Here is a 13,381-nt window from a genome sequence, read left to right on the forward strand (position 1 = left end):
ATCATTCTGTCGGTATTTTCCCCACATGCCTGATGCTCACAAAGACAAAAGCGTATTGCTTTGTATTTCAAGTGAACTAAAGCCCTTAGAAAGTACATCCAACTTTTTTCTTTTGACTCTTAATAAATTGAGGGATGCCATGACCAAACACGCTCTATCCAGTTGGCTAGCAGTTTTCATTTCTTTTGTTTATGTTCAGGCATGCTTTACTCTTAAGGGTCATGTCAGAGCTAAGGTTGCCTCGGTAGTCTGCTTGAGGTCAGCCTCCCATGGAAGAAATTTTCAAAACTGCAATACTGACTCATCCATATATTCACATCACACTACTATCTAGAAAGAAATTCTAGATGTGATGATATATTTGGCCAGCCTGTCCTCTAGAATCTCTGAGGATTAAAATCCAGCTCCATCCCCACCCCAGACCCATTTCTCTTAATTTCTAGATGCCTTAAAATAACACAACAAAAAAGAAAGAAAGAAGAATAAATAAAAAGGCTAGTTGCCACCAAAAATCACTGCTATATTGCAGTGCCTTGCATATTGATTATCCCCTTTTCCACTGAAGGTAATCCACCACTGCTGTTCATTTTTGTGGCCTATCTGCAGGGGATTGTTTCTTCGGTTTAATTGGTCTTGATCACTTTGAGGAAGGACAGCCATCAAGGCATTTGAACCCTGGAACAATGTTCTCAGTTTCAGTGAGGAACATCTACAACATCTTCATGTTATGTTCCTTATTCACTGATAAGAAGTACCCTCTTTGGAGACACCTGTTTATAAATGGTCCAGTAAGAAGAATATTATTCAAAACTAGTCTTATAGCCCGTTACAATAACAGGTGCTAGAATATATGTATGTGTGTGTCTTTATTTCTTTCTCTCTCTCTCCCCTTAGCCGCTTTCTGTATTTCTGTCTTTCTTTTTCCTTGGCTGTCCACCACCACCCCTTGGCAGCCCTTCTCCCTTTGTTTTTCCTCCCCCCTGCTAGAATATATGTCTGTCTGTCTGTCTTTCTTTCTGTCTCCCTCCCTCCCACTATCTGTCTTTCTCCCTGCCCCTATGCAGCAGCATTTCTGTCCCCCCCCCTGCAGCTTTAAAAAGGTCTAACTTTACCATCCTGGCACCAAGGGAGGGAACCGAGCAGCCTCACCTCCATGGTAGAAACGGTGCTAGGGCAAGGGCAGAGCTTATTTATTTCAGTTTGCATCTTACGACTGGCATCAGAAGGGCAGGCTGGAGCCACTCCCCGTGCTTCCTAGTTCGGCCGGACCGGGGTACCTGCAAGGACTGGAATAAAAGAGGGAAAAGTTGAGGCGAACGCACTCCTAGACCCCCCCCACCCGCATGCGAAAGCCTCAGTGATTGACAGCTCCCCTCTGTCGTCATCGGTGTGCAGTGCCCTGGCGTGTAGGGGCGGGGGGAACTCTCTCTGTGTTGCCGGATGAGAGGTAATCCTGGGTCACCGCTGTGCGAGATTTGTCCCGATCCCTTCCCGAATCTGGAGAGGGGCGGGAAAAGCTCGCGATCACCTCCTTGCTCCGTATTGTGCTCGGGGTACCTGAATTACCTGCCTCCCTGTCTGTGTGCGCGTGGCAGTTCTCATTTCTCGTTGTGGAGCCTGGGCCTTTTTTTTAATTTTGAAGTTGCCATGGCGGCTATCCTCAGTCGCAGCGGCGTGAGGTGGAGAGTAGGGAGGTTTGTCTGGCGCACATGCGCACTCCTACTGCCACAGCCCGACAGATCAGGGCTCAGGGAACATGCGGTTAGAGTGCGCATGCGCGCTTAGCATTTTATTATTATAGATAAGTTGCATTTTGCAACAATATTATAATTCTTTCATTTGAAAAGGATCTTTAGAGGCCCTAGGATTAAGAAAGAACCACAGTTGTTTCTGGATGATCACCTGGATCACACGTGTCAAACACAAGGCCCGGGGGCCAAATCCAGCCCGCCTGGCTGTTTTATGTTGGCCTAGGTGACTGTGTCACATCTAAGTGCAGCCCTGGACCAGGTGGTGCTCCAAGCTTCTCTCCATGCTGCCTTAGTACCCATTTGTAGGCAGAAGGACCCAGTCCCAGTGTAAAAGCTAGGTTGGAGCAGGGCGCTCCACAGAAGGGCCTGACCGTGCCACAGGACGAGGAAGGATCTATACTTCTACTAAGTATCTTAATAGAAAATTTGGCCCTCGACTTACCCTGTGTTTTAAATTTCGGCCCCTTATTGTGATTGAGTTTGACACCCCTGACCTGGATGATCAAGAATTCTTTAACCAGTGGTGCTCCATTTGAACAAGTGTTCTTTGGACTTAATGATTTTAAGTCATCCTTATTATTTTAATAAAGCTTCTTGAAATAACTACTGGTATGATGCATTTTTCCATCAACTCAGTTGCTGTTCATTTTTGTGACCTATCAGTGCAAAACAAACCCATTTGGAAAAATTGCCCCCTCCCCATTAACCTCCCCAAGGAATTGTATTCCCATCTGAGCTTTAATAAAGACTGAGGTGATCCCAGGAGGCAGCAGCAAATGAGAAATGAAGTACCCGCTCAGTGGGACCTTCCCTAAAGCTTCTCAAAGAATCTGGCTGAAAAAATGTTTCTGCACCAGGCTACATCAGTGGTCATCGCATTTAGTTAGGGCTTGCCTCCTGCTGTCTATGGAAAAAATTACTATGGGTAAGTAAATTGGCTTATCCCAGGATAAGCAGGCAATATATTCTCACATGTGGGTGATGTTATCCATGGAGCCCAGTATGGACAGTGCTAAAGTGTACTGTCACTTAAAACAATTTTAAGTTTCAAGACTGCCTATACCGTGCATTTGCCGGTAACTTCCCGTCCGACATCGGCTCGTGGGTGGAGATAAGAAGCTGGTTTTTTTTTTTTTAGTTCTTCCAAAGCACCTAAAACTTCTGTTTTTCTGCCTTCTCAGTTTTTTTCATCAGTTTACCCTTTTATTTAATTTCTAGTCTTTCAGAAATTTTTCTTTTTTCAAAACTGTTTTTCGGGCAAGGCCACTTCAAGCCTTCACTCACACCAAGGGCATCAAGCCTTTTTTTGGGGTTCAGTTTTACATGTCCTTCCTGGACCATTGAGTCCTTCAATCTTGCGTCGGGGTCTTTTCCTCCATGTCAAAGCCTTCTAGGGGCTTTAAACTGTGTGCATGATTCTACAGGGCCATTTCAGTCACTGATCTACATAATTGATGTGTTCAGTATCTAGGTTCTGATCACCACGTAGACAGTTGTCTACACTGCTCTAAACTTCAAAAACACTCAATAAAGGCTAGGCAACTCCAGTTTGAAAAGTTATTCAGGACAACATCGGGAGCATCGGGAATGTCCACCAACACACAGGCACCATCTTCAGCATCGAAACCTGTGCTGACATCAATCACAAAACTTAGTCTCAGGCTCACCCAAACTAATATCTTTTCGATACTACACTAATCTAGACAATTCGTCAATCACCTCAGCTATCAAGTTGAATATTACATTACATTACATTTGTGATTTCTATTCCGCCTGTGCCTTGCGGTTCTAAGTGGATTACAGTTAAAAGAGATCAGGACATTACAGAGAGAATTACATTACAACGATTTAAGTAAATTACATGTTGTGGTATAGGAATACAAGTATAAGATATCTGGATTTATCGATAGAATAACTTGACAGGGTTCAAGTAGTTACAAGGTTCAGTGGGGAAAACAATATAGGCAACTGAAGAAAGATACCTAACTTTGAAGGAATCAGTTAAGTGGATACCTAAGGGAGATGCTTATTTAGGAGAAGGTTAAATGGATACCTAAGGGAGATGCTTATTTAGGAGTTTGGATATTTTTCGTAAATGAGGTTCAAGGGGATGACTAGTGTGTTATTTGCTGGGGAGAGTGCATGTGCGATTGGGGAGGGGAATATTAAGTAAGGACGTGTTTTTTGAAAAGAAATGTTTTGATTTCTTTCCGAAACACTTTGATGTCTGTTGTTTTGATCATCAGTTTGGTGATGGTGGGGTCAATTTTCGCTGCCTGAGTTGCTAGAAGGCTGTCGTAAAGTTTCTTATGTCGGGTACCATTATGAGGGGGGAAGGTGAAAAGATTCTGAGTTCTTCTTGATCTGGGTAGTCGGCAGCGGCAAAGACGGTTGTTCAGGTAATTGGGGGCCATACCATGGGTTACTTTGAAAAGTAAGCAGTAGAGTTTGAATTGAGTTTTTGCTTTTATCGGAAGCCAGTGAGAGTCTACATAGGCGGGTGTGATGTGGTCGAATTTGCTGAGCGAGTAGATGAGTCTGATAGCTGTGTTCTGAACGGTCTGTAGTTGTTTTATCATAGTATTTGGGCAAGGTAGGTAGAGACTGTTGCAGTAATCTAAGGAGCTGAGTATGAGGGATTGTACAATGATCTTGAAGTGTTCTTTGGAAAAGAATTTTCTTATTTTTCTTAGGTTTCGCATATATCAATGACTTTGATAATCTGTTACTTGAAAACCAATTATCCAAGTGGGATATGTTTTGTACATATTTGTTAAATAAATTGGCTCCTACTACAACAAAATTACCGTATTTTCGCGGATATAACGCGCGCGTTATACGCGTTTTTACCTACCGCGCATACCCCTCGTGCGTTATATGCCTGAGCGCGGTATACAAAAGTTTTTAAACATAGTTCCCACCCCGCCCGACGCCCGATTCACCCCCCCAGCAGGACCGCTCGCACCCCCACCCCGAACGACCGCTCGCACGCGCTCCCACCCGCACCCGCATCCACGATCGGAGCAAGAGGGAGCCCAAGCCCTCTTGCCCGGCCGACTCCCCGACGTCCGATACATCCCCCCCCGGCAGGACCACTCGCACCCCCACCCCGAAGGACCGCCGACTTCCCGACAATATCGGGCCAGAAGGGAGCCCAAACCCTCCTGGCCACGGCGACCCCCTAACCCCACCCCGCACTACATTACGGGCAGGAGGGATCCCAGGCCCTCCTGCCCTCGACGCAAACCCCCCTCCCCCCCCCAACGACCGCCCCCTCCAAGAACCTCCGACCGCCCCCCCAGCCGACCCGCGACCCCCCTGGCCGACCCCCACGACCCCCCCCACCCCCCTTCCCCGTACCTTTGGTAGTTGGCCGGACAGACGGGAGCCAAACCCGCCTGTCCGGCAGGCAGCCAACGAAGGAATGAGGCCGGATTGGCCCATCCGTCCTAAAGCTCCGCCTACTGGTGGGGCCTAAGGCGCGTGGGCCAATCAGAATAGGCCCTGGAGCCTTAGGTCCCACCTGGGGGCGCGGCCTGAGGCACATGGGCCCAACCCGACCATGTGCCTCAGGCCGCGCCCCCAGGTGGGACCTAAGGCTCAACTATTGAATCAACAATATGACTTCTAGAACTCCTGGGATTTGCAGTCCTATCTCCTGGGATTTGAAATCCTATCTCCAACCATCACAGACTCTGGAGTTTATTGAAGCCTTTGTGGACACAATATAAGCTCAAGCATTCTTACCACAACAGAGGCTAGATACCCTGATTCAAATATGCCTCAAGCTGTCAGCTCTCCACAACATCACGGCATGTCAGTTGATGTGTCTTCTGGGTCACATGGCATCAACAGTTCATGTAACTTTCTTTCGCCCATCTACATCTCAGAGAACCTCGATGGGAACTATAGACCCAAAAGCCTCAAGCCTCACAGCCATTATCCCAGAGACTGCAAGCAACCTCTTCATTTCGTCAATCCCTTCAATGGTGGTTACAACCGACCAATCTCTCAAGAGGCTTCCTTTTCCATATTCCATCTCATTAGAGAATATTGACAACAGATGCTTCCATTTTCAGGTGGGGAGCTCATCTCAAAGGTCTCCATACTCGGACACCTGGAGTCTTCTTCACGTCAGTCTTGAGTTGCGTGCAAACCACAACACCCTTCATACATTTCTCAGTCAAGTACAGTGGTACCTTGGATTACGAGCATAATCCATTCCAGGAGCATGCTCGTAATCCAAAATGCTCGTTTATCAAAACAAAGTTCCCCATAGAAAATAGTGGCAACAGCAACGATTCGTTCTAGAACCCGGGGTCTATACCTGCCGGGTGCTGCAGTGCCATTTCCTCTGTCTGCCTTCTCCGTCGGTCATCTGAAGAAGAACCCCACAGTGCTGCTTCGGGGGGGTGATGCCAGCCGCCGGAGAACCACACAGTGCCACTTCGGGGGGGGGCAGGGGGATGCCAGCTGCTGGAGAACCCCACAGTGCCGCTTCGGGGGTGATGCCAACCGCCGGAGAACCCCACAGTGCCGCTTCGGGAGGGGGATGCCAGCCGCCGGAGAACCCCGCAGTGCCACTTCAGAGGGATGCCTCCTCCATCCGCCGGCCAACCCTCCACGTTGGATGTCCCCCGCATGCTGGAGAGCCCCCACCCGAGCCCACGCAGCCAAGCGCTGCCCCACCCGCACGACACGCACAACGCCGATGATTGATGTCACATGCAACGCGCAGGCAGGACAGCACCCGGCTGCGCAGGCCCAGACAGAGGTCCTCCAACCTGCGGAAGGCACCTGATGTAGAATGCTGGACGGAAGACGGAAGAGGAATCCCCCAAAGCGGCGCTTCCTGGACTGTAAGTGCTCGTTGATCGGGGCAGTGCTCAGTTTGCGAGTCAAAGGTTTGCTGAGTGTTTTGCAAAACACTCGCAAACTGGGTTACTCACAAATCGAGGTACCACTGTAGTACTTATCTGAACAGACAATCAAGTAGCGTTGTAATACACCAACAAGTGGGAGTGAGAGAGAGGTGGGGGGGACAGGATCTCACCTCCTTTGTCAAGAAGCGATATGAATCTGGTTCTGGGCAATTCCCTGCAATATATTCCTAAAAGCTATCTAGCAGGAAAGTAAAACATTCTAGCAGACAAGCTCAGCAGAATCCTACAACCTCACGAGTGGTCTCTCAACCCAAGTGTGTTACTTCAGAGTTAGATCTTCTTTGCTTCTCCTCACAATCACAAACTTCCAGTTTTCTGTTCGAGAATATACCATACTAATCATTTGGAGTCTGATGCCTTACTTCTGGACTGGACCGACATTTTTGTATACTTTTTCCTCCAAATCCCTTAATAGGGAAAACATTGTTCAAACTCCGCCAAGAACTGACTACCATGATCTTCAAAGCACCTCGATGGCCGAGACAACCATGATTCCCTCTTCTTCAACTCTGTATCCGGGAACCCATCACATTTCAACTTTTTCCAACCTTGATCACTCAGAATGAGGGGGGTCCTTTCTTCATCCCAGTCTCCATTCATTAGCTCTCACAACATGCTCTTTTTTTCTCTCAATGAGTAGAGGCAGTTAAACTAACTGCTCTGGTATCAGCCTCATTGAAGCCTCCAGAAAATGTCCATGCAGTGCTTCAAATGGACTCAACTCAGTTTTAATTCGTTTGTCTTTTGAACCTCCCACCTCGTCATTTTTACCATTTGTTTTACTATCCTTTTACTACTATATTTCTTTCTCGTTTTCCCGCAAAGTTTCAGTCTTTCCATTTGTTTATTTGTTTGCGATATTAACATATTAAGCTTGTAAGTCCCAAATGTCTGTTCCCATTTTAATTTTGTATATTGCTTAGAAATTTGATAAGCGATTTAATCAAATTTTAAATAAAACTTGAAACTTGTTACTCCCTTTGGTGTAACTGCACTCATCCAAAGTTCCTCAAGAAGATCATCTTGGACTTTCATCTGAACCAATCTATGGTTCTCCCTGTCTTCTTTTCAAGACCACACGCTCACTCTGGTGAGGCTGCACTCCACACATTGGACTGCTTATTACTTGGACTACACAAAACCTCGCAGAAAATTCACTCAGCTGTTCTTGTCTTTTGATCCTAACAGACTGGGAGCTCCTGTCAACTAAAGAACCATATCTACCTGGCTTGCAGTCTGTATTTCTTTCTGCTATGCTTGGGCTGGGCTGACACTAGGGCGACGTGTCACAGCCCATAAGGTTAAAGCAATGGCGACTTTAGTAGCTCATCTCCATTACACTCCTATTGAGGACATGAATAAAGTAGCCACTTAGTTCTCATTTCATACTTTCACATCCCACTACTGCTTAGAAAATCATTCCACTCGAGATGGTCAATTCAGCCAAGCAGTTTTGCAGACTTTATTCTCTACGTGAAGCCAACTTCCCTCCTCCCTTATTTTACTTTCAGTTAGAGAGTCCCATAAGTGAGAATATACTGCCTGATTGTTATGGGATAAAGCACAGTTACTTACCTGTAACAGGTGTTTAGGGACAGCAGGCAGATATTCTCACAACCTCCCCTAGTTGACAGCTTAGCTTTTTTATGAACTCATGGTCCTTTGAGCAGGCATCAGGTGGGAAGGCACCAGCATATGAGCGATATGGGCAGTCTCAAGACTTAAAAATTTTTTAAAGTGACAGTACACTTCAGCATTGTCGGTACCAGGCTCCTTGGATGACATCACCCACATGTGAGAATATCTGCCTGCAATCCCAGGATAACAACTTTTACAGGTAAAATAACTGTGCTTTTCCTTTTTCCCCCCACCTCTTTTCTGCTTATTTATCACCCTTACATCTAACCCTTCTGTCTGCTAAACCTCTTCTATCTACCTTCCCTCCCTTCATCCCTAGAGATGTTCTGATTGTGCCTCTCCTTTCTTTTCAGTTCCAGTCGGAGCAGCATTCCCAGCAAACTGGCTCCTTCCTCGCAGATATCGCATCGTCCCTCTACTCCATCCCTCCCACTTCCTCTCAGCAACCACTCTTCCTCACACAGCTTCCCATCTGCTCTCAGGCCCCCTTCTCACCACCATCCCAGCATGTTTACACCATCTCCAGGGCTGCCTCCACCACCTCCGCTGCTGCAAGTTGCTGGTCACTCTGCCACTGCTGCTGCAGCCTTATCTGGTAAGTGAGTCTCTGAGCTACATAAGTAAATGCTCCAAATATTTGTTAATCATTATTTATTTGCAATTTTCAAACTTCCTGCAGCGAAACAACATTTACAGGTATTTTTGGCAGTTGTAATGCAAAAATAGTCATACATTTTTCATTTTGAGACTTGCTACAGATAGAGTACTCATGCTGCAGATATTGCTTGTGGAGTTGAAAATTGTAATAAACATGCATTGTTGCCCTCTGCTGACCTACACATTCCTTCATGAATGCCTTCTTTCACTGTAGCTAAAAGTAAATTTTTTGTGAAAGAGTACATGTACTTTTAACCATTTTGAGATATAGCAAAATTCAGCCAGCCAATTAATGTAGGTAAAGTAGAATTTAATGTTAAAGTAGTGTTGTCATATGTCTTCAGGGCAGAATTCCTTTTTGGCACAAATTCAATTAAGAATAGGCTACAGTTTGATTTCTACTACACTCTCCATTCAATAAATCACACACACTGCATCTATTAGTTTTACATAAATGATGAGTAGTAGTAATTGTAGAAAGGACAATTTTCAAAGTGATTTGTGCAGGTGAAAACCAATTATTTCTTGTCATAAAATTGTGTGGCTTTAAATACAAGAAGGAGACCAATAGAAATACTCAATTCTGTGTTGGTTTTCAAGTGTATTTCATGTGACTTGGATATGCCTTTTTCACACCAGCCAGAGACTAAGAGCAGAGAGTGATTTTTTTCTGTCTAAAATGTATGGAGCAAACTAAACATTGATACTACAAGCTGATGATTAAATCCCTTTATGCGCTGACACTGTAGAAATAAACATCTGTTGCAAATTAGCTAGTGGTAGCTGCAGCATCAACATCAAATTGCTATAGCCATGCTGCACCAAAGAATCAGCTATGCTGGTATCGGCAGCAGTGCAAAGTAGTCTTGCTGACATTGATGAAAAGTAGTAGTAGTTCTTGTAGCAGTTAAAAAAAAAAAGAATCCCTGAATATTTTAAAAAAGTGATGAGCTAATGACTAGCAGTGCACAATAAATAGAACATATGTGCCAGTGAGGCCACATTTTACCCACAACTAAGCTTAGTCTGGATAGAAAAAAAATGTCTTTCCATTAGCAAAAATGATTTTCTTCTTCAATTAGTAGGACTGACTCAGGCACAGAAGTGGGCAATGTCATTGCATGACTGGGTTAAAACAGCTGTCCCAGAGCTTAGTGCTAACATAAAGTTTTAAGCATTTCTTGACCTTCACTCATGTAGTAGTCTGCTCAGTCCCATCTGTTTTGTTTTTTTATGCTCTGCCCAATGGATGAAACTTCAGGGATTTTACTCTTTATTTTCCAATGTTTTTCTTCATTTCATGTCTTTCTTCATTTATTTAGTTTTTTTTCATTGTAAAAACTGGGGCCATGGAGTAGACAAAGTCAAGGTTCTGGCCAAGCCTGACCCATTAAAGAAAGATTGTGAACATTGATATCCATGCCAGATGTCTCATCTGTTTCATCTCAGAACATAAAGGAGGGAGGAATGCAAACACTGTATGCATATGTCTCCATAAACCAAAATAACATAATTGTTTCCTGGCTCATGAGGCAGAATGGAGACTTCTGCTTCTGCAGAAAGCAGAGCATAAAGTCTCCTCTTTGTAAATATCATCTGAATCAGCACAGTTTGAAAGGTCTTCCTCTGCTGATGTTGCCTCATGCAGTAGCTTGAAGACTCTAGACATGAAGTGTCGGTGTCATAAATTCTCTCCATTGATGGTAGTCTTGGCTGAGAGTCCTTGACCTAAAAAGCAGATGTCTTCAGTGTAGTTGCATAAGTCTAAGACAGGGCAATTAATTGCATAGCTCCAAGGCAGTTGAAATACTTGATCATCTCAGGACAGAAGACTGTGCCTATGGCAGCAGCTCTTCTGTAAACACAAGCAGTCTCAAGCTTGAGAACAAGCTTGTAAATTAATATGTGCTATTATTTACCACAAAGAGGTACTAGGTCTGAAAACTAAGCACTCAGCTTGACAGCCATCTTATCCATTTTGAAAGCATGTAAAGTTTGTCCTCATTTCTTTTGTAAAGTAACATGTTTTGGCACTTTCTCTTCTCCAATGGGTCATGAATTAATATGTTCCTACCCTCTCTCTCTATCCTAATTTCTTTCCTAAATGAAGAAATTGCCTTTAAACAAAAATGAGCCATTTATGTTAAGTCATTTTCTTTCCCTTAACTAAGGAAACAGAGGAGCAAAAGAGTGGAAAGATCTTCTTATGGTAGCCTCTCAAAGAGGCACAGCATGTGCAGTAGCCACAGAGAAGATGAGAAGTGAGAGGAGGGTTCTATAGGGAAAAAGAGGAGTTAGGAATTTGGCTCAGCAGTAGCTCAAGATAGAAAAGCTATGCAGAGTTAGACTGCTACTTCTAGTCAGGTTCTTGTCTCCCTGATTTTTTTAATAGCTTTGAAAATATAACAAGTGAGTATCCACTTTAAATAGTGACATTGGTAGGAGCAAACTTATCAAAGCAACGTATATACAAAGAAACTTTTCAAATAACAACATCCTCAAAAAGATAGATGTCCCCCCCCGCCCCATTCCCAGTAGACCTCAATGTACAAGGGGGGAGGGCATGAAAATAAATGGTATCGGAAAAGGAAGTATTTAACTGGAGCTTTGGATTTATCTACCTGAACATTATCTCCATTTAATAAGGTGTATTTTTTCTTTGAGATGAAAATCAAGGCACCAAAAGAATGACAGTCTGGATAGTTCTGTGATGTTGGAGTCATTTAATGAAAAAGTTCAAGCTAGGTCAACACTTGTACATTGAAGTCTACTGGGGATGGGGGACAGAAAATGAAATAAAAGGAAATCAGAAAAAGAATAAAGAAAAATTACCCTGTTGTACTTAATGCAATTAGTTTCCTGGCTTTAACCATTACCCACACACATAGGCATCTGAGTTGTTGAAGAACCAGATATTTTTTCAAATCAAGAAAGGAACATAGTTGCTCAGGGCCAAAGAACAGATATTTAACTCCAGAATAATTAACCAAACAGATAACAAAGGAAAAAGTAGCCCCCAGTGCCAAAGTCTCGGTGCACAAAATAAAACAGTTTGCGCCTTTCCTGGGTCACATATGAAACATCTGAATATATCCATATTCTCTGTCCCAAGAAAAACATAGTTGGTCCTGCATCTATATTTTAAGAAATCAAGTTAAAGTCCTGTTCAAAAATACAGTCAACCAGAAGTGATGACCTGTCTTGAACATTTTCACCAAATGACTCCAAAATCACAGAACTATCCAAACTGTCATTCCTTCAGTGCCCTTGACTTTCTCTCATTAAATAGAGATAATGTTGAGGTAGTTAAACTCAGAAGCCTCAAATACTACTTCCATCTCTCTAAATGAGTTTGACCCAGCACTTTAGGAATTTAATACCCTTAAGTTAAGAGATCTAGTATGATTTTGCATTTGCTCTAAATTTTTTGTGAATAATTTATCTTGCACTAAGGCATTACTGTACAGTCTTTGAATCCTGAAAATCTTATCAAGAACACCAGGAAAGGATTGGTGTTCTGTCTCAAGACCTTCTTGCCTATGTACTAAATCTGCAACACTAGATATCAATGTCTGGTTTCAAGAATGTAGTCCAAATTCCTTGCAGAAATACTTTGGTTGTGGAGTCAAATGATAAAATGCTCCCACTGTCTGAAGATTCTATCAAACTCTGAGACTTCGTTGAGATTATGATATATTACATGAACAGTCCAGTTGTTGAATCAAGCCTGCCACTTCTAATACTTACATAAGAGAAGCAGGTTTTGACTACCAGATAAGCCCTTCACATCTGCAGCAATTGCGATAGATTGTTAAAGCCCAGCCAAGTTGGGAGAGGTATGTGATTCTGTGAACTGAAAGAAACTCCACCCCCCCTCCCAAAGCTATTCAGCCCTCCACTGCCAACAGCCACAACAGGAACAAACCCACAGAAATTCTAGGAGGCCTCTAAGCAAAGGCATTAATTTGGAGTTCAGAGCCACCAGAGATTGAGGAAAGTGTCAGGTAAGTATGAATTTTACCGTTCTGTTTTGGAGACATGAGGAAAAGAACAGCGCAACCAAAACTCGTGGCTCTCCATCCCAGTTAAGAGGTGCACCACCATTTTAACTCTTCCCTGTGCTTGTCTCTTTTTTGCCATCCCTCCCTCCGCCCCACATATACACACAATGTCAAGAGATGGTTTTTCTCATCCTGTAGGTAGGCATGTTGGTCATGGGCACACAAAAAGATTACATTCCTATGATAAAAGGGCATTTGCCAAAAAAATAAATCTGTAGGACATATGTGAAGGAGCCCAAAAGGAGGACACACCCTCTTAAAAAGACCCGCACACTATAGTTGCTCTTGGTAGAAAAGCAAACATAAGTATTGTGGCCAAGCAGCTCAATGC

General features: G+C 43.9%; 1 protein-coding gene across 3 annotated transcripts in view; it reads left to right on the forward strand.

Moving 5' to 3' along the window:
* Positions 1 to 13,381, forward strand: part of FBRS (fibrosin) — a 391,643-nt gene that overhangs the window by 156,108 nt on the left and 222,154 nt on the right. For all 3 annotated transcript variants that reach the window (XM_033944951.1, XM_033944952.1, XM_033944950.1), the window contains one exon: positions 8,686 to 8,927. In XM_033944951.1, the coding sequence (XP_033800842.1) occupies positions 8,686 to 8,927 (242 nt within the window). The remainder of the gene's footprint in view (positions 1 to 8,685; positions 8,928 to 13,381) is intronic.

The sequence above is a fragment of the Geotrypetes seraphini genome, chromosome 5 (assembly GCF_902459505.1).
Source record: "Geotrypetes seraphini chromosome 5, aGeoSer1.1, whole genome shotgun sequence".
NCBI classification, from domain to species: domain Eukaryota; kingdom Metazoa; phylum Chordata; class Amphibia; order Gymnophiona; family Dermophiidae; genus Geotrypetes; species Geotrypetes seraphini.